At 45.8% G+C, this 26,104-nt stretch overlaps 1 protein-coding gene across 2 annotated transcripts in view; it reads right to left on the reverse strand.

Moving 5' to 3' along the window:
* CEP350 (centrosomal protein 350) overlaps positions 1-26,104 on the reverse strand; it is a 2,433,119-nt gene that overhangs the window by 2,330,385 nt on the left and 76,630 nt on the right. For both annotated transcript variants that reach the window (XM_069641456.1, XM_069641455.1), the window contains exons 4-6: positions 25,048-25,162; positions 21,513-21,687; positions 10,919-11,505 (exon numbers count right to left, since the gene is read on the reverse strand). In XM_069641456.1, coding sequence (XP_069497557.1) covers positions 10,919-11,505; positions 21,513-21,687; positions 25,048-25,162 — 877 coding nt within the window. The remainder of the gene's footprint in view (positions 1-10,918; positions 11,506-21,512; positions 21,688-25,047; positions 25,163-26,104) is intronic.

Consider the following 26,104-nt stretch of genomic DNA (forward strand, 5'->3'; position numbering starts at 1 on the left):
GTCCGTTCACTCAACCATTTGTAAGCCATTCTATGGGGGGGAAAAAACTTCCTGGAAGAAAGCATTAGTGTCTGATCGAAACAGGGATGAGGGTATGCAAATGAGACCGGTTGCTGTGCAGCATGCATGGCCAGAAAAGTGGAAAACCACAAGTAACTCTGTAGAACAAACAACAAACTCTGCAATATTTCAGACTTCATGAAATGAAAGCATGGGAATTCTTTGAGGGCCAACCTGCAATTGTAAGCAATGCCAAAACCAATAGACCTGCCTGTATGCAGAGGTGACTTTACAAAATACATCTTTGTCTCTATGTGACAGATGTATCTGTTAGATTTGGTAATACTTGTAATCATCTTAAGTGACCCAAGGCTTCAACAACCACAAAGCACGTCTTTGAAAATTAAAGCCCAGGGTTGAGCCATGATGTCCCAGGTGACATGGGTTAACTGCTAAACGTGACGACAGATGGGACCTTATGGCATTTAAAGACAATGGAATCAAAAACAGCTGACTAAGAAACAGCAGCATTTCTGCTCAATGCTGAAAATGGACTGCAGTTTAAGGAACGGCAAATAAGGCCTGCTTTGGACACACCAATGCATGCAGCACATGCTAATCCTATGACCGCGTAAATGCTGAGCATGGCACTGCCACCCCTAACCCACCCCCGCCCCCAACTGACGAATCTAGAAAGGGCATAAATATACACTCTTTGAGGTCTCAGAGTACAAGGATAGCGACCGTACTTAAGTGTCTGGCTTGTCCACTGGGGCCTATGAAGCCAGCAGCAACATAAAATGCAATGCTTTACTACTGCCTATATGGGACGATGGCTGGGGTAATATGGCAAACTCCTATCCACCGGGGGGGGGGGGGGGGGGGGGGGGGGGGGGGGGGATAGGGGGGGTCTATCAATGTTCCATTGAGCATGAACGTATGAACGCTTGAGGCATGCTTTTTCCACTCTGTGACTTGTGGATTTGCTTTTACCATAGCAATTCAGTACTACACGTTCTGGAAAAATACCACCACCACAGGACTGACTGAGCCTGAGCCTCCCCACAATGGTAGAAAGTGTGTGTATGAATTGTTGGTGGTCAGGAAGCCTGGTACTGCATCCCACACTGTTCAACACATACGATATGATTGGGTATTAGGTATTAAGCGCGCTATAAATAACCTGAGGTTTCTAAGCGCGGACGCGGGGATCGAACCTGTGTTGCTCTATGTCGTCTTGCTTCCAAGGGGAGCCCGTTGCCGCTGAGCTATCCTCCCAAGACCACGCCAGGAACGCGGAGTTAAGTGCACCAAAGTGACAGTTTCCGGGTCTCCTGCCCAGAGACCACATCAAACAGTTATCAGTGCTTCAAAGTGAACAGAACCCCTAAAAAGTATGCATTTTGAGTTTTAACCACCCCATGCTAGAAGAACTAACGTAGGGCCTTCTGCCAAGATTCACAACTACAGGGTAGTGCAGAAGGTGCTCCACCTAGTGAGTTGTTCCCTTACGTGCATTAGAAAAAGAACAGCATGGGTGTGCGCCTAAACCACTGTTGAGCTTTTCAAGGAACAGGGAACCCATGATCTGGCTGGATCTGAAACGAAACGCCATGTCGGTGCATGCAGAGTCCTAAACGAGACAGAATGAAAGACCCCCTGCTCCAAATTTTTAACCAAACGGCCCTTTATTTTCTTCAAACTAAGTGTACCACACGAAACAAAGAAGAATCATTGCCAGGCTGCTAATACCAAAAATGGACCAGTGAAAGCAGTAAAATAGTATATAGGCCCTGGATAACGTTCGGCTGGGCCCATCACTTAACCCCATCCCCCCCACACCTCGTATTGAATCATGATCTGCACCTGTTCCTCTCCTGCCACCTCGAATCAAGACCTGGTCTCTTACCCACCCCATCATAGATTCAGTACCTCGCGTTTCACCTGCCCCCTCCCCTACTTGAAATAAGGCCTCCTGTGCTAGTCCGCTCCTAGCTGCAGCTCCACCGTCATGCTCTATGGGTGCGGTGACATCAGCAGAGTTAACTAAAAATACTCCAGCTGTTTTATAAGGCACATAATATAATTAAACATTTCACAATTTGCCATATATTAGGTGTAAGTAACCCAGCCCGATTTTATTTGCAAACAGTGGGACTTATATATATTAATGTACACAAAGCTAGACGTACCAGCATGTGCTGCAATAGTACACTACTGTGAAAGCACTACTGTGGCACGGGCCACTTCCGAAAGCCCCTTTCAAAGGCTGGGGTATCATGTATCAGATCACAACCAATGCATTGTGGTACATGCAGTCCAAATCTTCTAAAGCACACACAAAACTAATGGTGAGGCCATGCTGGGGAAAGCCGTTTATCCATGTGCTCTCACCGGTTTTCTCCAACTGCGGCCCAGAGTCTGACAGAGCACCCCAATTCTAATCATACTGGCCGATCAGTTTTGGAAGGATGTGTATTTGTGAGTGTGTCACGGACGTGCGCAGAAACACTACTGGCTTAGGACCCCTGGAGCTTTTGAGTGAAAGGTTCTGTAAAAGATGTGAGGCAGGCACACTGCTCTGTCAAACCCACCAATTCATCTGACGCACTTTGTCAACGATGCCCGTGTGATTAACAGAAAACACTGTAAAGCTCCGAAACAAAAAGGAAAAAAAAAAAAAAAAAAAAAAAAAAAGTGTTCCAAATAATCCTTACCTGGCTATCCAGGCCTGCTGCCCTCAGCCTACAGCCTCCAGTCACAGACTCACAGCAGGTCGCTACGTGCTACTGAAGAATGGATGCAGGCAGATCGTCGCCAGGCTGCACCTGCGCATTTGTAGGGCACATGCAGTTTCTCGTAATGATCGTTGCCGGGTCGCGCAGAATCATGCCAGGTTTCCCTTCCCCCACCCCAGTCAATGCACACAGCCCGTCTGCCTACCCAGACTGAACAGTTTAGCAAACCCTCAGAATAAGGAGATTATGAATGACTGGCGCTTATATAAAGTAAAAAAAAATAAATAAAAAAAATAAAATAAAAAATAATGCAAATTGCAAATAATGAATGGAAGCAACCAAAGCATTTAAACATGATTTGATTATCTGTGTATCCTTCTCCCACAAGAAAAGAGGCCCTATATCCCCGAGACCTAGGGGGGAACTCTTGGTGTCCCGGTGGGCCAGTCCAGGCCTGAGCTGGTATTCGAGGTACCTCAGCGACTGGCGATTGCATCAAAGACTGTTCTCTCTCCTTGCAAGGAGGTAGGATCGTTTACTGACAGGTCTATCTGCTTTCTACCTCAACTGTCACTTGCCAGTTTTTTTAGGGCTGGCTTAACAAGTTTAGCTCTCTGCCAGAGCTCTTTGAAATGGACATTAGAGCAGGGCCGTGGTGCCAGTCCGCTATGATCCAGAACAAAACCAACCTGATTAATGCTTCATTTGAGCGGCAGCTGTATTGTCGGTGGACGTGGAGCTGTCCAATTTGGGGAAAGATTGGTGAATGATGCTTTTAAAAGTATTTTTTGTTTACCCGATTCTTGGTACACCGATTTATTTTTCACTTTTACTGTAAAGCTGGGCCTGGTTCAGCTCATTAAGCAAGAGCATCCAAAAAATATCCTGTTCACCTTAGTCTGAGCTTAACTGCTCCGCGTGGTCGCTTGCTCGTCTGTTCTTTAAGGTCTACGGTGCTTTCTATCCCCTAGGTCAACAGCTTGGTCGCTTCTTGACAATGTTGACTGTACTGTGTTTCTGTGAGCCATGGCGCTGGATGTGATAATGCAGCCCAATATGACTGGGGCATGAAAAGAAAAGCAGTGGTTGGGCGGCAAAGGAGGCGATGGCCGGTGCACTCGGCCAAAACGGCTAACAATGCTGTCAGACTTGATTCTATGAAAGCAGAGTGTCTTCATTCTACTGGCTGCCAGTAATGGCTTATGTTCACTCTTCGTTGCAGTCTCTGGGGAATTGGGTAGAGTAAAGAAACCACCAGTTCACAGAGACAAGTAGTACATAGAGAGAACAGCTACTGCCTTTCCACAAAATAACCAATGGCAGCTTTATTTATTTCATTGTTTTTTTTTTTTGTAACGTGCCTAAAGCCATACCAGTTTTCGGTTTCTAAGCATGGATCCTGGATTCGAACCTCTGTTGCTTTGCGTGGTCTTGCTTGCAAGACCAGCACATTGCCTCGGTGCTATCCTCAATTGGAGGATACTCAGTATCAAGGAGGGAAAACTGAAGTCCCTAGTTATCAGAATTATATTTTTGTACATATAAACTGTGTACCAACTGCCCAGAAGTCACTGGATGTGCTTTACAATTTGAAAATAAACTCAACCTTGGCAAGACATTTAAATGGAAAGATTACATATTGTGGGCAATTTTTTAAGTTGTCTGTCTAGAAAACATCCAGAATCACTTTCTACGAGAGTACATTGGCAATCTATTTGAGATGGTTTAATGTTGTTCCGTTGATAGAAATGTTTACTGGTAATTTTAGCCTCTAAAGTGCCATTTCCATGTGAGGGTTTGGAAATCTATTGTTGTTTCCTATGCCTACAGTCCTAGGAGGAAATGCTGAAAATATGGCTCCGTAAAAATAAAATAAATGTGGTGTCTTTCCTCTCTTCTATCTCTCTCTCTCCACCTGTGTTCTCCAGCGGTCTAACCTCGCTCCTTGGCTATTCAAGCCAATACCTAGCACCTTTTGCCCACCGCATCGCTTCCTTCTGCTCCAACTTTCAATGCTATGCGGATGACACCAAGCCTTCCTTCAGCCGCCTCTTCCCCCCTTCTCTCATTCCAGATTGTCTGACCACAATTCAGGAATGGTATGCCACCAATGGTCTCTGCCTTAATGCCAGTAAGACAGATTCTCCTCATCATAACACCTGCTCCCTCCTTTCCTCTCTCGCTCTCTGGACGCCCACTTTGGGGCCTCTTCCTGCTCCTACCTGTGAGGCTAAGAACCTTGGGGTCATCTACGACTCCATCCTCTGCTCTCTTCACATCTGTGATGTGTCTAAGAAGTCAAACTATCAGCTGCATCTCCTGAGAGGCATTCTTCCTTTCCTCACTTTCGCCCAGAAGCTCACCGTCTCCAGAGGCCATGTGAAATCTCTTCATTGGCTCCCAGTGGCGACAAGGATCAAGTTCAAGACCCTCTGCATCGTCCACATGGCTTTCTGAAGCCTGGGACCACGCTACATCCAACTTTCTCATCCTAAACACCTCTCTTCACGAGCTCTCCACTCATCCACTTCCAACTCTCTGAGGGTCAGTCACTTTTCCAAGCAGAGAGTGGGGGGCAGATCAAACCACTGGCCGACGTGTTAACTCAGTAAGAAACAGTGGCCATCTTCCGGCCTCAATGATGGAGGCACAGGTGACCTTAATACCCAAGCCAGGCAAGGACCCCAAATACATTTCATCCTATAGGCCCATAGCATTAATAAACGGACTCCAAGATGTTCCCGAAAATCCCCACCACCAGGTTGGAGCGGTCCATGCCTAGTCTGGTTAGCCCAGATCAATCAGGATTTATTAGAGGTTGAGGCACGATTGACAGTATAAGGAGGCTCATACACCTAATAGACAAAATCGGGGCGAAATCCAAATCATGCTTTTGTTGTCACTCAACGCTGAGAAAGTGTTTCACTGTGTTGAATGGGGATTTTTGAGGGAAGTACAGCGGAAATTTTACTTTGGGCCCAAAATGATCCTCTCCAACTACGAGATCCCCTCTGTGAGGCTTCTGATCAACGTGGCAGTTACTGCACTGATCCCCCTCAATAGAGGTACTAGGCATGGGTGACCTCTCACCGCGCCTATTTGCACTCGTGATGGAGCTGGTGGTTCAGGTACGGACCAACACGTGCATTGTGGGTATACAGTTTGGGGTGGGCTCACCATCAGAGTAATCTTTTTTCAGACAACGTAATTTTAACTTTCTCAGATCCCTTAGAAATCGCCAAGACACGTAACAGAAGAAATTAAGGTCTTTGGTAGGGTCTCTGGGTTCAAAATAAACTAGGCCAAGTCTGAGATCATGGGTCTAAATATCCCCCTGGCCACCGCCTGTAGCAGGATCTCCAGTGGGCGTTTCCCTTTATGTGGTCTACTAAAAATATCAAATAGCTTGGGGTCAACATAACCAGCAAAACTGGGGACTTGTTCTGTGTCAATTATCCGGCCCTAGTGAGGACCATCAGGAAAGACTTGGATCGCTGGGGTAGCCTGCATCGGTCATGGCTGGGGAAAACAGCAGTAATCAAAATGAACATCCTCCCACGATTTCTTTTCTTTTTAGTTTCTGATGCTAAAGGGACGATAGGGAGCTGGGAGGCTATGCTTCGATGATCTATGGAGCAGGGGCTCCCCTAGAGTCAATAAAATTACACTGTGCATGGCTAGGGACCGGTGGGCGTTGGGTCTCATTCCCCAAACTTTGGGACTACTAAAGAGCTTCGCAAATAGGCCAGTTAATTGATTGGGTGCAAAGACTCGGAAAAGCTCTGGGTTAGAATGGAACATGCAAAAGCGGGGCGTCATCTGTGAACGTAACTTTGGCTGCCTCAGTGGGCCCGGATGCAGAGCCTCTATTTGAACCCTGTTACAAGAGCTTCTCTTGAGGCATGGGATAGTATTGGAAGGGGGAGAGGAACTACCTCCTTCCCCTCCCAGTTTACCCCATTTCTTCAGAATTAAGATTGTTCACCTGGGAAGATTGACAGAGGGTTTTCTGTGGTGGGCGGGCAGAGGGTTGAGTAAGATGGGGGACCTATTTGCCAAGGGGAAAATCTGCACATTTGAAGACTGCAAGGGGGAGGGGGTCCTGGAGGAAACCAACAGATTTCGGTATATGCAGGCAAGGTACTGGGTTCTCCAGCCCATCTATGTGACGCTTGCAACAAGAGACTTGACGCAGTTGAAGCAGGTGGTCCAGGAAGCTTCGGACACCAGAGGGCTGATTTATAAACTCTACAAGTCAATTAAGTCACCTAAGGGGGTGATGGGTCGCTCATACTGTGATGGTTGGGAGCAGGACCTGGGTTCTGGGGTTCCCCTGTAGGATTGGAAAAGGATTTACGGGGGTAGTGGGGTTTCGCTGTGCCCGCGCTTGCGGGAAACTAGATATAAAATGCTAACACAGTGGTATAAAACCCAAGCCCGACTACATCGCATCAACCTGAACAATGACAGGCTATGCTGGAGGGGGATGTGGTCTTGAGGGTACACTATTGCATGTCTTGTGGGAGTGTCCAATGATACAAAACCTTTGGCTTGAGATGAGAAAGGCTCAAAGAGTTTTTACATGTATACATTCCAGACGACCGAGTGCTGTGTGTTTTGGGACTAATATGCTGCACCAGGGTTGTACCACAGCGGATCGCAGGCTGGCGGCTGAACTTTCGATGCTCCATTTCTGGAGGAGGGCAGAACCACCAACGGTTAGTGTTTGGCTTGATAAAGACTGGAATATACTAGCAATGGAGAAACTATTGGCTAATATAAAAGACTCTTTGATGGCATTCATGACTACCTGGAGACCTTTCTTGGCCTATTTGACTATGCCGGTCAAGTGGCACAGCGAGTAGAGCGCTCGCTTTGACACCCGTGCAGAGCCTGTTAACGCAGGTTCGAATCCCGGCGGGGCCAAACTCAGCCTTTCATCCTTCCGAGGTCGATAAATGAGCACCACACACCGTGGGTAATAATAAGCAGCGCTCGGATACCTGAGGGTTTGTAGCGCTATATAAAAGCCTAATTATTATTATTATTATTATTATATGCAAAGAGACTATAATGCTCTCTCATGCCAGGTGAGGTTGCGGGGGCTGTATCTGGTTGACCTACCTTGATGGGGAAACCCCATGTACTAGGCTTTATGTTCCACCTACTGAAATGTTCAAAATGACTTGTACTCGGTATACTCCTGATTTGGGGTTGGGTAGGTGGGGGGAAGGAAGGAGAGGGGGGGGGTCATTTCTAAAGAATTATGAGCTTTATAGGGGGCCTTTTGTGAAGCTGTAGTTTCCTGTATTGTCCAATCCAAACTACACCTTCACAAAATACAAAGGACGCAGCAAGTGAGCAGAGTGTGGTAGGTCAGAAGGAGGAGAAAGACCAATGGATGTCATGTTCAATGAAACACCCAACGTTCCTTAAACTAAGGGTTTCCCTACCTAACACAACTTAACTAGGGAGCTTGTCGTCGGTAGGGAAGTCTGTAACCAAAAGTCTGTCCTCTGTCCCAAAATTAACCTAACCTGAATTTACCACTTGTATTAAAGAACAGAAAAGTCCAGAAGAATTCCTCTCTTCTCCTGACTTGCTTTTTCAGCCCATCTTACAATTCTCCTTAATAGGAAAGCTTCAGGTAGTCACTTGCCACATCTTGTAGCAAGTCTTCTACTTCTTGAAAGGGGCTTTGCCAGGCCATTGCATTCGGGTTACTTTTCTTCCTCTGAGTTTTCTCTGTATATTTCGCTCTCCTTTCCATTTTCTTCTCACTAAACCATACAGGTTGAGTCCTTGTTAAACCATCACTCCTCTTATCAATCTTGGTGGGATTCTCACAAGTTATCCATTCACTGGGACGATTAGGATTAGTCCCGCTCTGTTTATAGGTGTGCCACTTAGTGGGACGAGTAGGATTACTCTTGCTGAGATTCACTCTTTTAAAATTCCCACGCACTGGGACGGGTTGATGCCTCCACTCTTTATGTTCGGTTTCACAACATTCGTAGATATTACTCACATGCTTTTTCCCCCAGGTCTACCACTCTCCCCTTTGCCTGGAATGTAATGGGGTTGTGTCACAGGTTCAGTGTTCTGCCTTGCTTCGGTTTCACTGTTCTTCGAGGTGGTTTAGTCGCTTTCTTCCCATTTCTCTTGAGACATGCTCCGGTCTCTGAACATGGTATCGGCTCGGTCAGGTTTCTTCTTTTTCTCTTCCTGTTGGCCATCACCGCTCGTACTTGTGTCTCTCACGGAAGATGCTTCAATCGGGCAAACCTGTCAAAGTTGGGGCTCTTTGGCAGCCCTGCTCGAAAGTTCCCACCTGGGATTACCAGCTCCTGGAAACTCCTGTTTGTTGCTCACGCCATAGTGCTCCTTGGGCAGTGCTGGTCTAATTCGGTTTGCTGCCATGCAAACCAGCGTTCTCCCAGAGTCACCACCTTCCCTTTGCCAGCCAGTTTGAATCCCCCAGGTTTCTCTTCCTGGTTCTGTGGATCCTCCATCACCAACGCTGGGGCTTCACCAGCCTCTCACCATTGTCTTTTCTTTGTGTTAGACTGGTGTTCTTTATAACTCTGCATGGTTTCTTTGTCTCAGTGGCTGACTGACAGTCATTCTTCATTACTCCTGCATTCTTACACTTTGCAGTACCATACTGATTTCGGTCTTCAGTAACTAGTATAGAATTGTTCTTTTATAATGCGCTTACTACCAGAGATTGGTTTATAATCGTGGGATCAGGATTCAAACCTTTGTTGCACTGCGTAGTCGTGCTTCCAAGACGAACGGGTTGCCCCTGAGCTATCCCCCCTCACCTGCTCATGCAATAGCATGTGTATGAGGAGTCTTGGAGTCTGTCACTTGATAGAACTGCATTGGGTGTTTGAGGATAATACAAAGGAAAGGGAGTCCATATTCCCCAAGAGGGGAGTCTCTCCCTGGGAGGTCCCGCTTACCGCCACCCTTAGGGAGAATGTTGCGTAGATGGCTCACCTCCCACAGGAAGGAAGGGGCTCCCTATAGGGAAACTGACTGAATACTTCACAAGAGCCTTTAAAGGCCATCAAAACTTCTTTAGGTGGCACAAGGGCTCCGATTGGCTGTTTAAACTCCCTTTTGATTCTCAAGGCTCCCAATTGAATGGCAGAACTCAAACTCCACCTTAAAAAAGGCTTCAAAACATCATAAAGGCACCTCGGACAAATGTCTGCTTTGATCAGATGCGTTTTTGCCACATCAGGCCTTATCCTCTTGTTTGGCCCTATTGGTACATCAGGCTATTGGAAATGTTAGTATACGCTAAGAGGGGCCTCAGGACACACCAGAGGTCTCCTTTGCAACCTTATAAACGCTAAGTTCACCAATTACGGTCTAACAAAAATTACATTTTCTGTAAAAGACACAAATAACGCTCATTTAGCCTTCCTCATTTGGGAATTCAGTCAAAAAAGCAAACACCCTTAGAGTCGGTTTTACAACTCAACGTCCCATTCACCCCACGAGTATGTGCAGTTGTGAAGGGAGTGCCCTTTTAATTGAACATGCTTTCAAAATTCCTCCATTCCCTGCATTGTGAACTATGAGGGGCATTTGTCGGGTAAGTGGATACAAGAAAATGTGACTATTGCAACAACCTAGAATTGGGGCTTCTGAATAAAAAAAACGGTCGCTACAACACATTCAAAATCAGGCAGCCAGACCCTGTGTGAGCTTGAAAAAAATTAGACACTAACTCTGGCCCAGTGGCTCTATAACATGAGGGCCACTTATGGCAGAGAAACATGACGACAAAGAATAAGGCATCCTGCTAGAAGTCTGGCAAATTGATTCAATTTATTTAGAGATGTTACAGTGTGTTCACACTACTTGTGATCTTCACAGTGCTTCACCGAATGATTCCTTACATTGATCGGACACAGATTGCATACCCTCATTATCTAGGCGCAAGATAGAGTTTACCATCCCTAAAAGTTAAGCTGGGCTAAGTGAGATAAATGTCCCTATTGCAAGTATTCTGCCAATGGTTGCGAGTACCCCACACTGCAAGGGCAACAGTCAAGAAGAGGGATTGAGCGTGTTCCAAAACCTCCCTCCATTTGACAATTTGAAACTGGTATAGCTACATGCGATATACCCATTTTGCCGTTATGTCCCAAATATGCTACACTCACCTTTGTAAGCTGGTGCTGGTGGTGCAATCGCCACTTTGCGGACTTTGGCAGTGGTCACTGTACACTCTGTATTGTTGACTAGGATCGGTTGTTCAGTGTGATCCAGGTACACATTCCGGCTGCCTGCCTCTTCCGAGTGCTCCCACTGCTTACGGATTCTCTCCTTTAGCTTCTCAAGTTTGGCATCAGGCTGTCGGCGTCTCAGGATTTCCAGACGGTGGGAGCCTGTGCTGCTAACCGAAGACTGAGGTGTTTCAGACACACCTAGGTTTCTTGGCCCAGTCTCCTGTGTGCCCACAACATTGCCTGACCAAGCAGCATCTGGTGGCCGGGTCCCGGTTCGGGCTGGACTGGCTCCTCTGAAAACATACTCAGAGCTTTGCAGAGCATCAATAGCTGGGCGGTCGTTCAGATATCGCACAACGGTTTCATCAAGGGCAGAGGAGCGAGTACTGTCAAATTCCTGGACATCTCGATTGGAAACTGGATGAATCGTTGATTCAGCCTTGGCACTTTCAACCCCAGCCAGCAAAGCCTTTGCTTCTGAATGACTGGGGCTCATGTACGAGGACGCAGAGTAGGTCTCCCTGAAAAACAGATCAAAAGCTTCAGCAAAAAGGATCAGAATAAAAGTTACAAAAACAGCAACCATGTCAGCTGTCAATCAAACCTTCCTATTCTAAGTAAAGAACCTACTCTCAATTTGCCGATCTGATCCAAATGCACAATGACCCAAATGCGAAGCTGCACCTTTACATTCTTCCAGAAACCATGCATCTGCCATCAATCAGTTTCAAACGCGAGATGCGAAAAGCTGTTAACAGTGCTGCATATCTGCAGAAAGTAAGCAGCTCAGACAACCTCCAGCTCTCACGCCGTCAGCAAGCACCTATGACCATGTCCTCTCACCTAGGGAAAGTGTACAGCTCTGATTTATTGGCTCTCGCATGTATGCGACAAGGAGCTGAGGTGAGCTCATGCATTCAATTGTTGATCTTGTTTACAGGATTAAGAAATCACTCATTGCCAACACCCATGAATAGCTTCTGATGTTCTCCTGCAGAAAGTTAGTGTCTGGGAGGAAACCCTATCACATGAAGGTACACTAAATATTTCCAGGTTTCAAATACAAATGCAAATGAGTTTACATTCAGAAGGAAGCTGTAGAAAGCATGCCTCAAATGTTTGACTTCATCTAAAAGGAAGCGATTATCATCAGCATCATACACTTTAATTTAGAAAAGTATAAACAATGTACATAAAAGCATATGGGATTCATTACTCACCGTAATCCTATCTCTGATGCTTGTATCTGCTTAGATTCACATGCTGTGCATAGGCCGACATTTAGTGGAAGCTGCGGAGTATTACAGTTTGTTTTTCAAAACTCGAAAATGGGCGTGCCAGTAATACTATCCCTAGTGTGACGTCCACTGTACCCAAGATCCCTCACGCGTCTAGGATCCTCAGATTGTATTTTTTCTGACATGAGGTAGCATGAGGAGTAGCGCGAGTACAGATAATCCAAGCAGATAGAAAGGTAAGACTACAAGCAACCATGCGCCTTCTCTCAGAGGGGAGGAAGGGTGGGTCGCATGTGAATCTAAGCAGATACAAGCATCAGAAATACGATTACGGTGAGTAATGTATCCCTTCTGAGGCTTGTGGAATCTGCTTAGATCACATGCTGTGCATAGATTAGCGAGCAGTACCAGAAGAAGGAGGTGGGATGTGAGAAGGGTCATGAGCAAAAAAGTGTCTTAGAACCGCTTGTCCCACTTGTGTATCTGCCTTGGAATGGGTGTCAATGCAGTAATGCTGAGTAAAAGTGTGAATAGAGCTCCAAGTAGCTGCTTTGCAAATGGTGTCAAGGCGTACATTTGCAATGAAAGCCAGAGTGGCCCCAATGCCTCTAGTAGAGTGAGCTCCTGGCGTGAAAGGCAGAGTTCTTTCAGAGAGTGAGTAACACAGCTGGATACAGTTAATAATCCACTTCGAGATGGCACCTTTAGAGACGCGATCCCCCTCTCTGCCTGTAGCTACGGAGACAAACAGTTGATCTATTTTTCTTAGCGGTCTGGTCTTATTTACATAGTAGAGGACCGCCCTACGCACATCTAGGGTGTGTAGTTTCACCTCAGCCGAGCTTTGAGGGTCCTGGAAGAAAGCCGGAAGCTCGATGGACTGGTTTACCTGGAATTTAGATATAAACTTAGGTGAGAACCTAGGGTGTGTGCGTAAAACCAGTTTGTCTTTATGGACAGTAAAGGAGGGATCCTGCACTGACAGAGCCTGAATTTCACTGACCCTTCTTATATAAGTAATAGCTACTAAGAAGGCCGTTTTATAAGTCAGGTGTTTGAGACTGCTTTGATGCATGGGTTCGAAAGGGGGGTCCCATGAGCGTAGATAGCACCACATTAAGGTCCCACCCTGGTGGTGGGTTTGAAATAGGAGGGTGAAGTCTCTTTACTCCTTCCATGAAGGCTTTAACTACTGGTACTTTCCACCACGAGACCTTGTTATGGGAAGTGGTGTATGCCGACAGTGCTGCCAGGTGTACTTTCAGTGAGTTAAAAACCAATCCTGCGTCTAGCAGGTGGAGCATGTATGTAACATTAGTGGAAGGAGTGCAATCAACTGGGTTGATTTGTCTACTCTGGCACCAGATAACGAATCTCTTCCACTTGTCAAAGTAACAGTGCCTTGTGTTTGGTTTCCTAGATTCCTTTAGGATGTCCATACACCTCTGTGGTAAATTGAGATGTCCAAACTCTATGACCTCAGGAGCCATGCTGCCAGGTTCATCGAGTTGGGTTGCTGATGCACTGTTTGACCTTGGTGCTGGGACAGTAGGTTGTACCAGGCTGGAAGTTTGATGGGCTCGCACACCGCCATCCTGCGTAGGTGTGGGAACCACGGTTGTCTTGCCCACATGGGAGCAACTAGGACGAGCGTCATCGACTCTGTTCATCTTGTTCACCACCTTCCTGATGAGGAGTTGGTGGAAAAGCGTACGCAAACATCCCTGACCAGTTCCTCCACAGGGCGTTCCCTTGGGAGTCTGGTTGTGGGAACCTGGATGCAAATCCTGGGCATTGTCTGTTTTCGCTTGTGGCGAATAAGTCTATAGTGGGGAAACCCCACTGAGAGAAGATATTTCCTATGACCTCTCTGTGTAGAACCCATTCGTGTTCCTCTGGGAGGGAGTCTCTGCTCAGAGCATCCGCTAGGGAATTGAGCTCCCCTGGAACATGTTGTGATGACAGGAAGATGTTCCGTCTGAGTGCCCATATCCAGATTTTCTGGGCAAGCTTGGACAGATTTGGCGAACGAGTCCTCCTTGCTTGTTCAGGTAGAACATGGCTGTTGTGCTGTCCGTCCGGATTTGCACTGATAGGTTTAGTAGGTGGGGCTCGAACGCTTGAAGCGCTCTGAATACTGCCAGAAGCTCTAGCAGGTTGATGTAGTTCTTGGCCACTGAGGGAGACCAGAGACCCTGAGCTGTGTGGTGGAGATGGTGAGCTCCCCACCCTGTCATACATGCATCGGTAGTGACTACTGCCTGTACTTCGGGATCGTAAAAGGGTTTTCCCTGTGCAAGATTCTCTCTTGTCCACCAATGAAGGCTTTGTACTAGTGTTGGCGAAACGACCACTAGATCGTCCCACTGACCACTTGCCTCAGACCACTGTTTCGCCAACCTTAACTGCAAGGGAAGCATGCGCAGGTGCGCGTGGGGGACCAGGTAAATACATGACACCATCATGCCCAGTAAACGCATTGCTTTGCGTACCGTTATTTGGTGACCGGACTGATATTGCGGAATTTGCAGTAGTATATTCCGAATTCTTTCCTCTGAAGGAAAGGTCAACCCCTCTTGAATATCTAGGATTGCTCCTAGGAGCTGTTTGGAGGTGCTTGGCACCAGGCTTGACTTCTTCTCGTTGATTGAGAAGCCTAATTCGTGGAGGAGGTCGATAGTCCTTTGAATGTTTGTCCTGCAAATTACTGGGGTTTCCCCCGTTATGAGCCAGTCATCCAGATAAGGGTACACCGGGATTGCCTCCCTGCGTAGGTGTGCAGCCGCCACCGCCAGTACCTTGGTGAATACCCTTGGTGCTGAAGCTATCCCGAAGGGCAGTACCTTGAATTGGTAGTGCCGACTGTCCACCTTGAAGCGCAAGTACCTTCTGTGCGCTGGGAACATGGAAATATGAAAATAGGCATCTTTCATATCCAAGGTTGCCATGTAATCCCCCTTTTTTAGGAGGGGGATTACCTCTTGTAGCGTAGTCATACGAAACTTTTGGGGCTTGACATACTTGTTGGCAGGCGTAAGTCCAATACTGGGCGCATTGTCAAATCTTTTTTTGGCACAAGGAAGTAAGTTGAATAAATACCCTTGTTTACCTGGTGTCCCGGGACGAGTTCTATCGCGTCCTTTTCTAGCAGAATGACGATCTCCTCGAGGAGAATCTTCTGATGTTCTAAAGAGTGTACTCTTTGTCGTGGAGGATGGTTCCGGGGACGCTGCAGTAGTTCTATACAGTACCCTGTGGATACTGTTGACAGCACCCATCTGTCTGATGTGATCCCTTCCCAAGCCTGGGTGAAGTTGGAAATGCGTCCCCCTACTGGGGTTGCGTGAGAAGGGACCCTGAACTGAGCGTCACTGCTTTGGTGGAGGCGTGCCGCCTCCTTTGCTGGGGCTACCTCTGCCTTTACCACAACCTCTCCTATTACCCCTGCCGTAACCCAGGGTAGACTGTTGGCTGTTGTTCCACTGTGTACCCTGCCCCTGGGAATAGTTAGATCCTCCCTGGGAATTTTGGCCGCATGGGCGACGAAAATTACTATTCCCTCTCTGGTTAGGGGGTTTATTGGATAACTGGCCAAGGGACTGGAGTGTCTCGTATTCGTCCTTGGCATTCTTCAGTGCTTCCTCGACCACCTTACCAAACAGATCGGCTTCCACCGGTTTGTCCAACAATGATGCCTGGGTTTCTGCCTTAAAACCAGACTGCCGTAACCACGCATGTCTCTTGATAACAGTGCCTTCTGCTATCAATCTGCCTGCGTTGTCCGCGGTGTCAAAGGTTGCTTTCAAAATGCAACCAGACACGGCTCTACCCTCTGCGGAAATCCAAGCTAACTGGCCCTTTAAAGGTTACGGAGCAGAGCTATGAGTGCCGCGACTTCTTCCCACTGATGGCAGTTGTAGCTGGCCAACAGGGTGGTGGAGTTTGCAATCCTTGCTTGATAGGCGGACGTTGCGGCTACTTTCCTGCCGAAACCATATAGTTTTTTGCTCTCCTTGTCTGGAGGAGCTTCGGACGATGTCAAGGGTGTTCCAGCCCTCTTACGAGTGTTAGTGACAACTAGGGAGGCTGGCTTCAGATGTCCTCTTATATAGAGAGGGCCAGACTGGGCTGCCCTGAAAAGTTTTTCAACCCTGGGATTGACTGCTCTGGTGAGGTTCGGGTTCACCAGGGACGGGTCTGTTCTTCGCTGAATGAACTTAAGGATAGGGAGGGTCTGGGCAACAGGCCTCCTTTCTCCCACTAACTCCTCGGCGAGGTCCCTCTCATCCTGGACACTGTGGGTGTCAATATGGAAATGTTCTGCTGCACGTGCGAGAACCTCGTTTAGGAGGGGTTGGTTATCGACAGGGGAGTCGGTAACCGGGGCTTTGTTTTCTATCGGGGAATCTACTCTGTAGGTTTCAGGGTCTTCCTCTTCCTCTTCTTGGTCCTCATCATCCCCATAGTAGCCCGTCCCGGTTTGCTCTTCTACCATGCCAAATTCTTGGTCCTCACCAAAGGAAGCCTCTCCTTGATACAGGGAGTATGGTCGCGAGTATGGTTGTACCTTGAAGGGGTCTGTAGACCTCATCGGTGTCTCAAACCGGAGCTTTTTACTCAGGGGGGATAGGATCGTTAGAGCCTGAGGGTGTCGCCCTTTGTGGATCATACGAAAGGAAATGGTCTGGATTTTTATCGTAAAAGTCAGCCAAAGAAGACATCCTTGACATGACCCTATCTATGTCTTCACTCGACCATTTTTTGGATCTGGGAATGACTCTCTCAGCAAGTCTCTGGGATTTATCTTGAGTAGATTTGCTGGTTTTACACATATCAGCAGACCTGGTCTTGTCTGTCTGTTTAGGGGGAGTGGCGTGTTTCACAGGTGTGGAAGAGTGCAAAGGCTGCTTCTTCTGCTGTTTCCCCCCCCCCCCCTCCCCGTGAGTGGAAAAGTGTTATCCCTGTCCTTTTGTGGCTCCGGAGGTTTTCAACGCCTGGCGTCGAGGATCGGGGGTAGAGTCCCTGTCCTTCGAGCGTGGGGCCTCGCTGATCTTGTCTGCGGGCTCCGACTCCTGGAGCGCGGCATGGGGGTGGAAGTCGTCTTCGTCCTCCGACGATCGAACTTCTGTTAGCCTAGGGAGCGAGGCACTCTTGGCAAGAGTGGATGATTGCATAGAGTCACGCGGTGATCTCGATCGAGAACGCCCAGAGGACACTGAATCGGACCGTTCTATTTGTGCCTCTTTCCGAGAACTCGACGTTGTCGAGTCTCGGTTGGACTTCGTGTATTTAGTGTGTGTGGTGTGTGAAGCGCTTGTGTCGCCGGGGGTCTTCCCCATAGCCGCCCTGCCGGACGACCTTCCGAGGTCGGGGACCTGCGCTCGCTGCCGTCGCTGAAGGCGCCCTCCGCTGCCATGGCCGCCTGCCTGGCATGGTGGGCCCAACGCTTCGTCGAACGGTCCTTAAGTGTCTTAGGTTTAAACCTACTACACGCTCTGCAGTTCGCTTTGGGGTGGTCTCTCGGCAAGCAGAGATTGCGCGTGGCGTGCCTGTCGACCCAAGGGTATTGGCGATTGCACTTGGGGCAGAATTGAAAAGGGGTACCCTCCATACGCACCTTGAGGCAGCGGGCTGTTAAGTGTAGGAAATGTATAAGGTGTACCTATATACCAAGAGTGTAGAGTATGTACAACCCCCCACTCTCCCTACTTGCAGGGCCGAGGCCAGAGGCCTTCCAAAGGCCCGGGCCGAGGCCAGAGGCCTTCCGAGGCCCAAATCCATCGTGCAGCAGCCGACGGTCGATTTCTTCTCCAGCCGGCGTCGAGTGTCGAAGTTCGACGTTGGGATGGGGAAGGATGTAAATAAATTAATATTTTAGCAAAAGTATGGCTAAGGCCAGGGGACTCCGCAAAATGCTTCCGACCAGTATGGCGGAAAAAAACAATCTGAGGATCCTAGACGCGTGAGGGATCTTGGGTACAGTGGACGTCACACCAGGGATAGTATTACTGGCACGCCCTGTGTCGACGCCCATTTTCGAGTTTCGAAAAACAAACTGTAATACTCTGCAGCTTCCACTAGATGTCGGCCTATGCACAGCATGTGATCTAAGCAGATTCCACAAGCCTCAGAAATACATTTACAAATGCATACACATATCCTGAAATATAATTTTAAAATGCAAATGTCACCACAAGACGTCAAATATTCTGATGAACACATTCTATTTAATTTATTTATAAAGGTTTTTCTGAATTGCAGGTATAAAACAAAGCAAGTTGGGATAAAATGGTCATCTGAGCATCCAGGGGTAATTGGTAAGAACTGACAGCTAAAAAGGAGGGTCCAATTTGGCATGTGTACGGTTGCTGTGGGGTCTACAATACCAGATTTAACTAAAAAACAAACAGTTCAAGGAAACCTATATCCTAACTGCTAGCTTTGTGAGTGAGAGCCCTACAAGACTGATAACCAGGACTATACACCTATGCCACAAACCCCTCAGGCATGCCATTTTATATTTTGAGTTGACGAGTGAAGGCCATTTAGTGAGCCATATAAATTGTACTTGGCACATACAGTTTCTTTTAATGCATATAGTACAGCAGAATTATGGCTTGACTCTAGCTCAAAATAATGAATGTACATTGTAGTGCAACATATCCAAAAATAACAAACATTTCTGCAGGAAAGATGTTAGAAAGAAACATTTCTTTGAGTAAGTACTACTTAACTAGAATTTAATGAAGTCCTGCTGATGAACCTGAAAGCTTAAGCAGTGAACTCTTTTACAGAAAAGATAACGCATCAGCTTCCGTCTTGTGGGACAGAAGCTATCCTGCCTGCCAAGCAGCCAGCATTCTGCGAGTGCTAATCTGTAGTGCCATACTACTACTTGGAAATTTGAGACAGTATTTTCTTTGTGTTTTTGGTTTTTATAAAAATTCAACCTTTTCCAATAATTTTGATTTATATGAAACATACACAAATACATATTTAAACAATCATCATCCAATCGAATAATATATACAATATGGATAGGTCACACCAAAAAAGAAAAGAAGAGAAACTTGATACAAAACAAATAAGTCAAAACAGGTCCTAACTGGAAGAAAAGGAGAACGTGACAGCACAGAGAAAAAAAGAACAAACAACAACCTTGGCCCCAAAGGCACTATACCCTTTCCCCGAGGAGACTTGGCACTTCCGTAATAAACCTATTTACGGCTAACACGAGTGAGACACTATCTCCCCACATCAGCCCGCCCCCGAAGGATTCACTCAGTCTGCTTGTTTCTTTTGGAGCATGTGCTTTGAATTGATGAATTCTAATCAAAGTAAGTTTCGGGCAATAAAAGAGTAGGTGTTCAAATTATTCAGGGGAAGAAGTACAACCACACATCGATAATGAAGGGGGCACACTAGTTGTGGAGACCAGGCACCAGTACGTTCTAAAGTTGGCAGTTGGTCCAAGCGGAAACACAAATATAAATTGCGGGCCCGATTATAAGGAAAGAGATTAATGTATTTAGATAGGTTTTCTCTCTTCCTCGGGAACAGTCATTGGGAACTAGTTTGTGCTTTGTTCTAACTGGTCTGTGAGCAAGCTCCTCAGTTGATTGAATCAACTAATAAACTGGTCATTTTAAGGTTACCATTTCCCCTTAATCAATACTCAGGGAATAGGTTGGAGGAGATAAGATCTTAGTAAAAGTAGCTAGTTGCCTCCAACGAACCCTACATTGTAGGGAAAATCAACCCTAGCAAATGTCTAAGGATGGCATTAGGAATTGATTTGGACAGGCCAAGGGTTTCCTTCCATATAACTCCCTGCAGTGTGTTAAGATAGTGACTCAAGTCCATTGTTGTCATGTGTAGACCAATATAAGACTATTGGCTCCACTTTTGCTAGATAATATCGAAGTAAAGGGAGAAGCGAAAATTTACACAGCCGATGTTTAATTCATTTTAGCTGGGTTATAAATAGTAATGTTTTCATTTTCAACAAGGCTTTCCATAGATTAGACAACTGTTGGTAAGGTTGGATCCCAAATATCTAATGGAAGCAACCAGTTCAAGCCTTTGTTCAGCCTCTTTCCAATACATGACATTGGGTCTAATTTTAGTAGTAAAGATCAGACTGTATTTTACCAATTTGCTTGCAACTACACTGATGAGTGTTCCATCCCCTGCCGAAGTCTCTGCCTGGATTCTTGGGTTTGGTACACTTTATATTGTGTTCATTAGGAAGTGTGCTATAATGCGGGCAGCTAATGTACTTTCGTAGGGCTGGTCTGTATGCAAGTGAGCTCTCAGTACATGAATTATGCATGGTTACTACATAATACCGGATCTACCCATACTGGTCTTCAGCACAGATTTAGATATGCGATGCAGTGTCACAAAGACATTTCTTGCAAGTTGGCAGATTATTTATTTCTTGCAGGCATGCAAATAACATTTAATTGCTTGTTTCCGATTCAACTATCTCAAGATTTGTGCATGAAAAAAAGATTGTTCTGAGAAGGGTCCCAGGCCAGGTTTTCAGGGGGATCATAGCATCACATCAGACATTAAAGAAACATACATTGCAGCTTGTATATACTGAAAATTCAATTCCTCACATACCATCTGGCAAAGTGTAAGCATGTTCAATGCAATGCTACATTGATCTCAGTGGCTTTATCAAAGATGAGTGCAGGTGTTCTGGGCTATATATAGACTATGCATGATTAAAAAATGACTGGGCCAAAGTGAGTTGGACATGCACCTTCATACCTCACATCTAACATTTGCTCCAGGAGAGAGACATAGTCTGAGTGAGTGAGTGGTCACAAACTGATCCAAGACAATTTTAAAAAAGGTACAAGTACACACCCTAAAAAGTAACTTGAGGGGTATTCAGAAATCTTCAGGTACCCATGGACAATGGAAAAAGTCACCATCATACCCCTGCAAATCCCATTTTTGCTGGTCTTGATTCAAGCTAAGAAAAAAGCAGACACCCCTCTTGTGAATCACCCATGAGCCCTTTTATGGCTTCTGAGTCACTACTCAGAAGTAAAATACAACTGGAGAAAATGTGTTGAATCTGTCCCTTAATTTCTTGAGAATCAGTGAAAGGAAGCAAGGCACTCAGCTTTTCAATGTTGGACAAAATGGAACTCACCAATTTAGATAAGGTGAATCAACCCAGGAGACAGGATCCCTCATAAGAGTAGGGCAGAAAACATTTGTCAGTTGATACATTTCACATACAGAAAGCACTTTTCATGGATTTTAGATTTCACCTGTACGAGGCCAAGGGGTCCCGGAATTCTACACGGTTGCTCTTCTTCACATTGCTCTCAATGGTTGTCACTCTGAGTGGGCTTCGAGAGGATTTTTCCCTGTGTGTTTTCACATGGCTAGAAAGAAGCTTGGAGGCTGGAGCTGATCCAGACGAATCTTCTTGATACCTTCCATCTGTTAAGAGTGTGTTTACAGAGAGCACATAAGATGAAGGATCAGGAAACCAGTCTACCAATTTTACGACAAACATTCACAATATATTGAATATGGGGAGTGGCAAAAGGACAGGTGAAGGCAGAAACCGTCATTGAAAAAAAGAGGGATCATAGATGGAATTGGAAGGTAAAGAAGAGGAATAGAGCAACAAAGTTTTTAAATATTCACCCTTCCAATCAATATGTTTAATTTGCAAAGAAACACTTTCAAAGAGTACCAATAATAATAATTAATTTCTTATATAGTGCTACACACCCATGGGTTTCAGAGCGCTGAAATTGTTTGACGTTATCCCACATAGTGGTACCCAGGTTTTCCATTTTTGTTTTAAAAACAACAATATGTTCTTTAATCAGCATAACATTGAAGTTTAATGCTCGGTTTTATTTGTATTGTTCCATGTACTGAGCAATTGGATTTCCACATTCAGTGCCTTAGCATCTTTTAAAAACAAGCAAAACATAAAAATAATAAAAGACAATGTCATCACTTGGGTCATTTTAAAACTGTGCAAATATAGCATCATAGGATTAATCTAACCCATTGCAGGTGACTGATCTGACCACCTCCAGCACGTCTAGTCATTATTCGATTAATTTGTTATGTTATGTGTACTTTATAGTGCTGCTCCTGCTGCCACCAGAGATGTCTCTTAGCATTTATCAGTCAACAGAAAATACAAGGTTCGAAATTGAGGGCAGCTGGGAGCTATTTAGCTCCCGTTTGTAGCCTAGAAGAGTCAGCTTGGCACCAACAGCTACCAGGAGCTACTTTTGGCTCCCTATGCCAACTGATGCCAATGAAATGCACCCATGTGAATTCAGCTCAATCTATAAGTAAGTATTAGGACCCATTTATATGGCATTTGAAGCATAATGGGTCATAAAAAAGCATCACAATTTTAAGTATCTTATGCGATATTTACTAGGTCCTGGTTCCTCAGTGGTAGCTCCTGATCATTGGTTAATGCTGGATACACAGGAGCTGCGTTTAGCTCCTGCTCTTTTAATCTTAATTTCCAGCAATGAAATAGCAACCCTTCATTTAACAGCCAGGCTTTATGGACTGCATGAGCACAGAGTTTTCCAAAAGTGTTTATTTCTTTCGCAAAGCTACTTGTACCAAACTTCTGTGACATGTAGTTCTGAAGAAGTCTTATCCTAAAGAGTTGTGTTGGAGGTGTCCGTTTAAACTGACAAATGTGGTTACGAGGGGTTTATGTGGGTGGCTATGTTTGTCTAACAGGTAGCCAGCGCCAGGGGATGGGTGGTTTCAAGTGGAGTAGGATGTGATTACCATTTTTTAGACCCTTTTGAGGGTTGCAGAACAAAGCCATGGGAAACACAATATAGTCTGGTGCAATATTTCAGCCTATAACAGATGAGGGATTCAATCATGGCCATTCTCTGTGGAAATGGTAGATGAGGCAGGACTATGTGGAGATAACATCCCGCCACAAATGCATTGGCTTCTGGCACAAGACGTGTTGGCCTTGAATTTGACTTCTAGATTTCTGACTGGAGCACTGACAGTCAAACAGGCTGCAAATTACTTATGACTGGCTCAGACCTTTTGCACCCGGTTTGTAGGATATGAGAGAGGCAAGTGGCCGGAAGCCTTTCATAAACAGAACGGGTGTCAGAGCCAATGATTATGCTACATGTTCATGAGTGGTGTCTGTAGATGAGACAGGATCCCAAGTCAGAAAGAAACAAGCTGACCTATTTCTGTGCCTCCAATTTCCATTTCCAATGTACAAGTACAGTTTAGAGGTTAACCGTGTGCAATGCATTCAAGAGGTCTATGAGGACGAGTGCAGCTGTGTTTTGCGATCATTCTGTGGTTGTCGACGACTGAAACCAGAAGAGAGACTACCATTCGTGTTTGCTGAAAACTAAGTTGACTTTCACTCAAACTGCCTGTTGCTATGAAGATTTAGAGCAGAGAGGTAAGTTCAAGATGGAAAGGTTGGTTAAAGACTGACATATTGCTGTCATTCATGTGAAACGATGGTGTGATATAATATGAGGACAGGGCAATTGTATGTACAAGTGGCATACAAGCTGTTCACTAAGGAATGACAGTTGAATATTGTGGTCTTGTCAATGTCAGCAGTTGGATTATTGTCCAAGGTAAGCATGCAAACGGGAGCCTAAAGATGAGGATAAAATGCAAAACTGGATAGTAAGAAAGATCACAGATCTGTTGTTATGTGGCTTGGGGAGGGCAGGAGGAGGAGGTTAGGGGGATTGTCCTAGGAAAGCATAGGGGGCGAGGGAAGGCAAGGTGCATGCTTTTTACCCTGCAGATCACATAGCGATTGAAATTTGAGGCAAGAGGGATATGTAACGTGGGAAGGGTACACGTTTGTTGGATTTAACACTTATCTGGACAGGAGGTTGCTTTCTTGAGTGAGCGGATATGTTTGTTACCCAAAATTGCGTTCCGCCCAACTGCACGGCAAACAGATTCCCGACAGGCTGCCTTTCCCGAACAGAAGCCTGTTGGGAGCCAGCACATGCATCAGATGCCCAGGAGTTGGCAGAAGCAGGACCAAGGATGTAAGGAGAGGGATGGGTGGGGTCAGGCTGGAAGTGGGTATGCGGATTGGCAGGCAGAAGGCATGGGGAATGAACGAGGCAAAGTCGCGGAATGGAGCAGGGAAGGAGGGAGAACAGGGCTTGCAGGGGTGTCCCTCACTTTAAGAGGGTGCGGAGGAGGAGCGGGTGCAAACATGGAGTTTTTCTGCAGCGTTGAAGCCAGGCCTGAGAAACCTGGCCTCAGCAAAACTGGCCTGCAGGAAAACACAGATCCCAAAAATGTTATTTTATTAACCAGGTGATTTGTCTTGGGACAGTACACTTTCCAAAATTTTCTTTGAAAATCTCACAAAGCAGGTTCAAAGTTGATTAACTGTCAGAAGAAAACATTTGGTTTGCTATGATTAGGCCACATTTCTGCGATAGGTGCCACTGCTTTCACAGCAGTTAAGAATTCTCGTATGTAGAGTTCCAGCCCAAAATGGAATTAACTGCTCTGATCACATCCAACACAACTATTAGCTACCTCTCTGAAAATGTCAGCTCACTGCTAGTCACTAGATCAAGACATTCCAAATTCCCTACAACATCTATTGTCCCAGAAGTGTCCAAACCTCTTTAAACATTTCTGAATACAGTTACTATCCGAGGATTTAACATATTTGAGTAAATCAGCCAAATGCCATTCTAACAAAGCAGGCTATTGCATGAGCCCTATGGTCGAACAGTCTACCTTCTCTAGTCCATTTCTTTGACAGACGAGCAAGTTACTACTCACCTTTGCGACTGACTTTTCTCATGGCACTGACAGGTGTCTTCTTGGAGCTCATGACGGTGTCGCACACTACAGTGCTAGAGGGAGCCGCCTCCAACTTGTTCTCAATGTGTCTCAGCTATTGAACCAAATACAGGACACATACAATTTTAAAACACTAAAAGACACATTCTCATTCAGCCAAATGTAGCACTATTTAAAAGACTATTGTATACCCCGGTGTGTTCCTACCTACCACACATCAACAGTAGGACATTTTCTGCAGTAAGCTTGGATCTAAGCTGGTTACCCGATTGTATCTGTTCCTCGTGCATATGTCGCAACACAATGAACAGTCAGTTCGGATGGAATTCCCCTCCTTAATGGAACTCATTTCACCACATGCCTTAATTCCCATCCCATACTGGTAGACACTGCTGACAAACGTTGCTACACTGTACCAGGTATAACCCTAATCCAACACCCATATTTACTGCCTCCTAATTTAACAGTGACCTGCTTCATTGCCCCATGCCTACATATTCTATTCCCATTCTTTTCTCAAAGCCAACACTCAACTTACTCCACCAGCCTGTGTACCATGCAATCCAGTCATTTGAAGATTTCCATTGTGCAAGGATGGATGTCTTAAGTGCTCTGGAGAGGATTTAGGCACATCAATCTTTAGTGTATGTTTTAGTGCAGGGTTTCCACCAAGTTAGTCCAAACTCTCACAATGGCAAAACCTAACAGAGCAGTATGGCTCTACCTTTAGGAGAGTTGAGTATGGACCAAGGACCAGCGAGCAAAACATAACACAATGAAAATGAGAGTGTCACAGTATAGTTACTGAAAAATGTACTCATTATTAGGTCAAGTACTGAGAAATATCTACAAGAAGGCAAGTACATTAATCTAGAGAGGTGGTTTAAAACAATGTAAAGAAGAGATGTAAACATTTAAAAACAAGCAGTAGGTATGTTTGTGGTAAGTAAAGTGGGTGTTTGTTAGACTTTAAAAGTGTCTAAAACAGTTCACAAAAGTTCAGACTTTTTCTAAACAAATGGCCAAAGCCTATCTA

The sequence above is a fragment of the Ambystoma mexicanum genome, chromosome 1q, assembly GCF_040938575.1.
Source record: "Ambystoma mexicanum isolate Mex_15411 chromosome 1q, UKY_AmexF1_1, whole genome shotgun sequence".
Taxonomy (NCBI): domain Eukaryota; kingdom Metazoa; phylum Chordata; class Amphibia; order Caudata; family Ambystomatidae; genus Ambystoma; species Ambystoma mexicanum.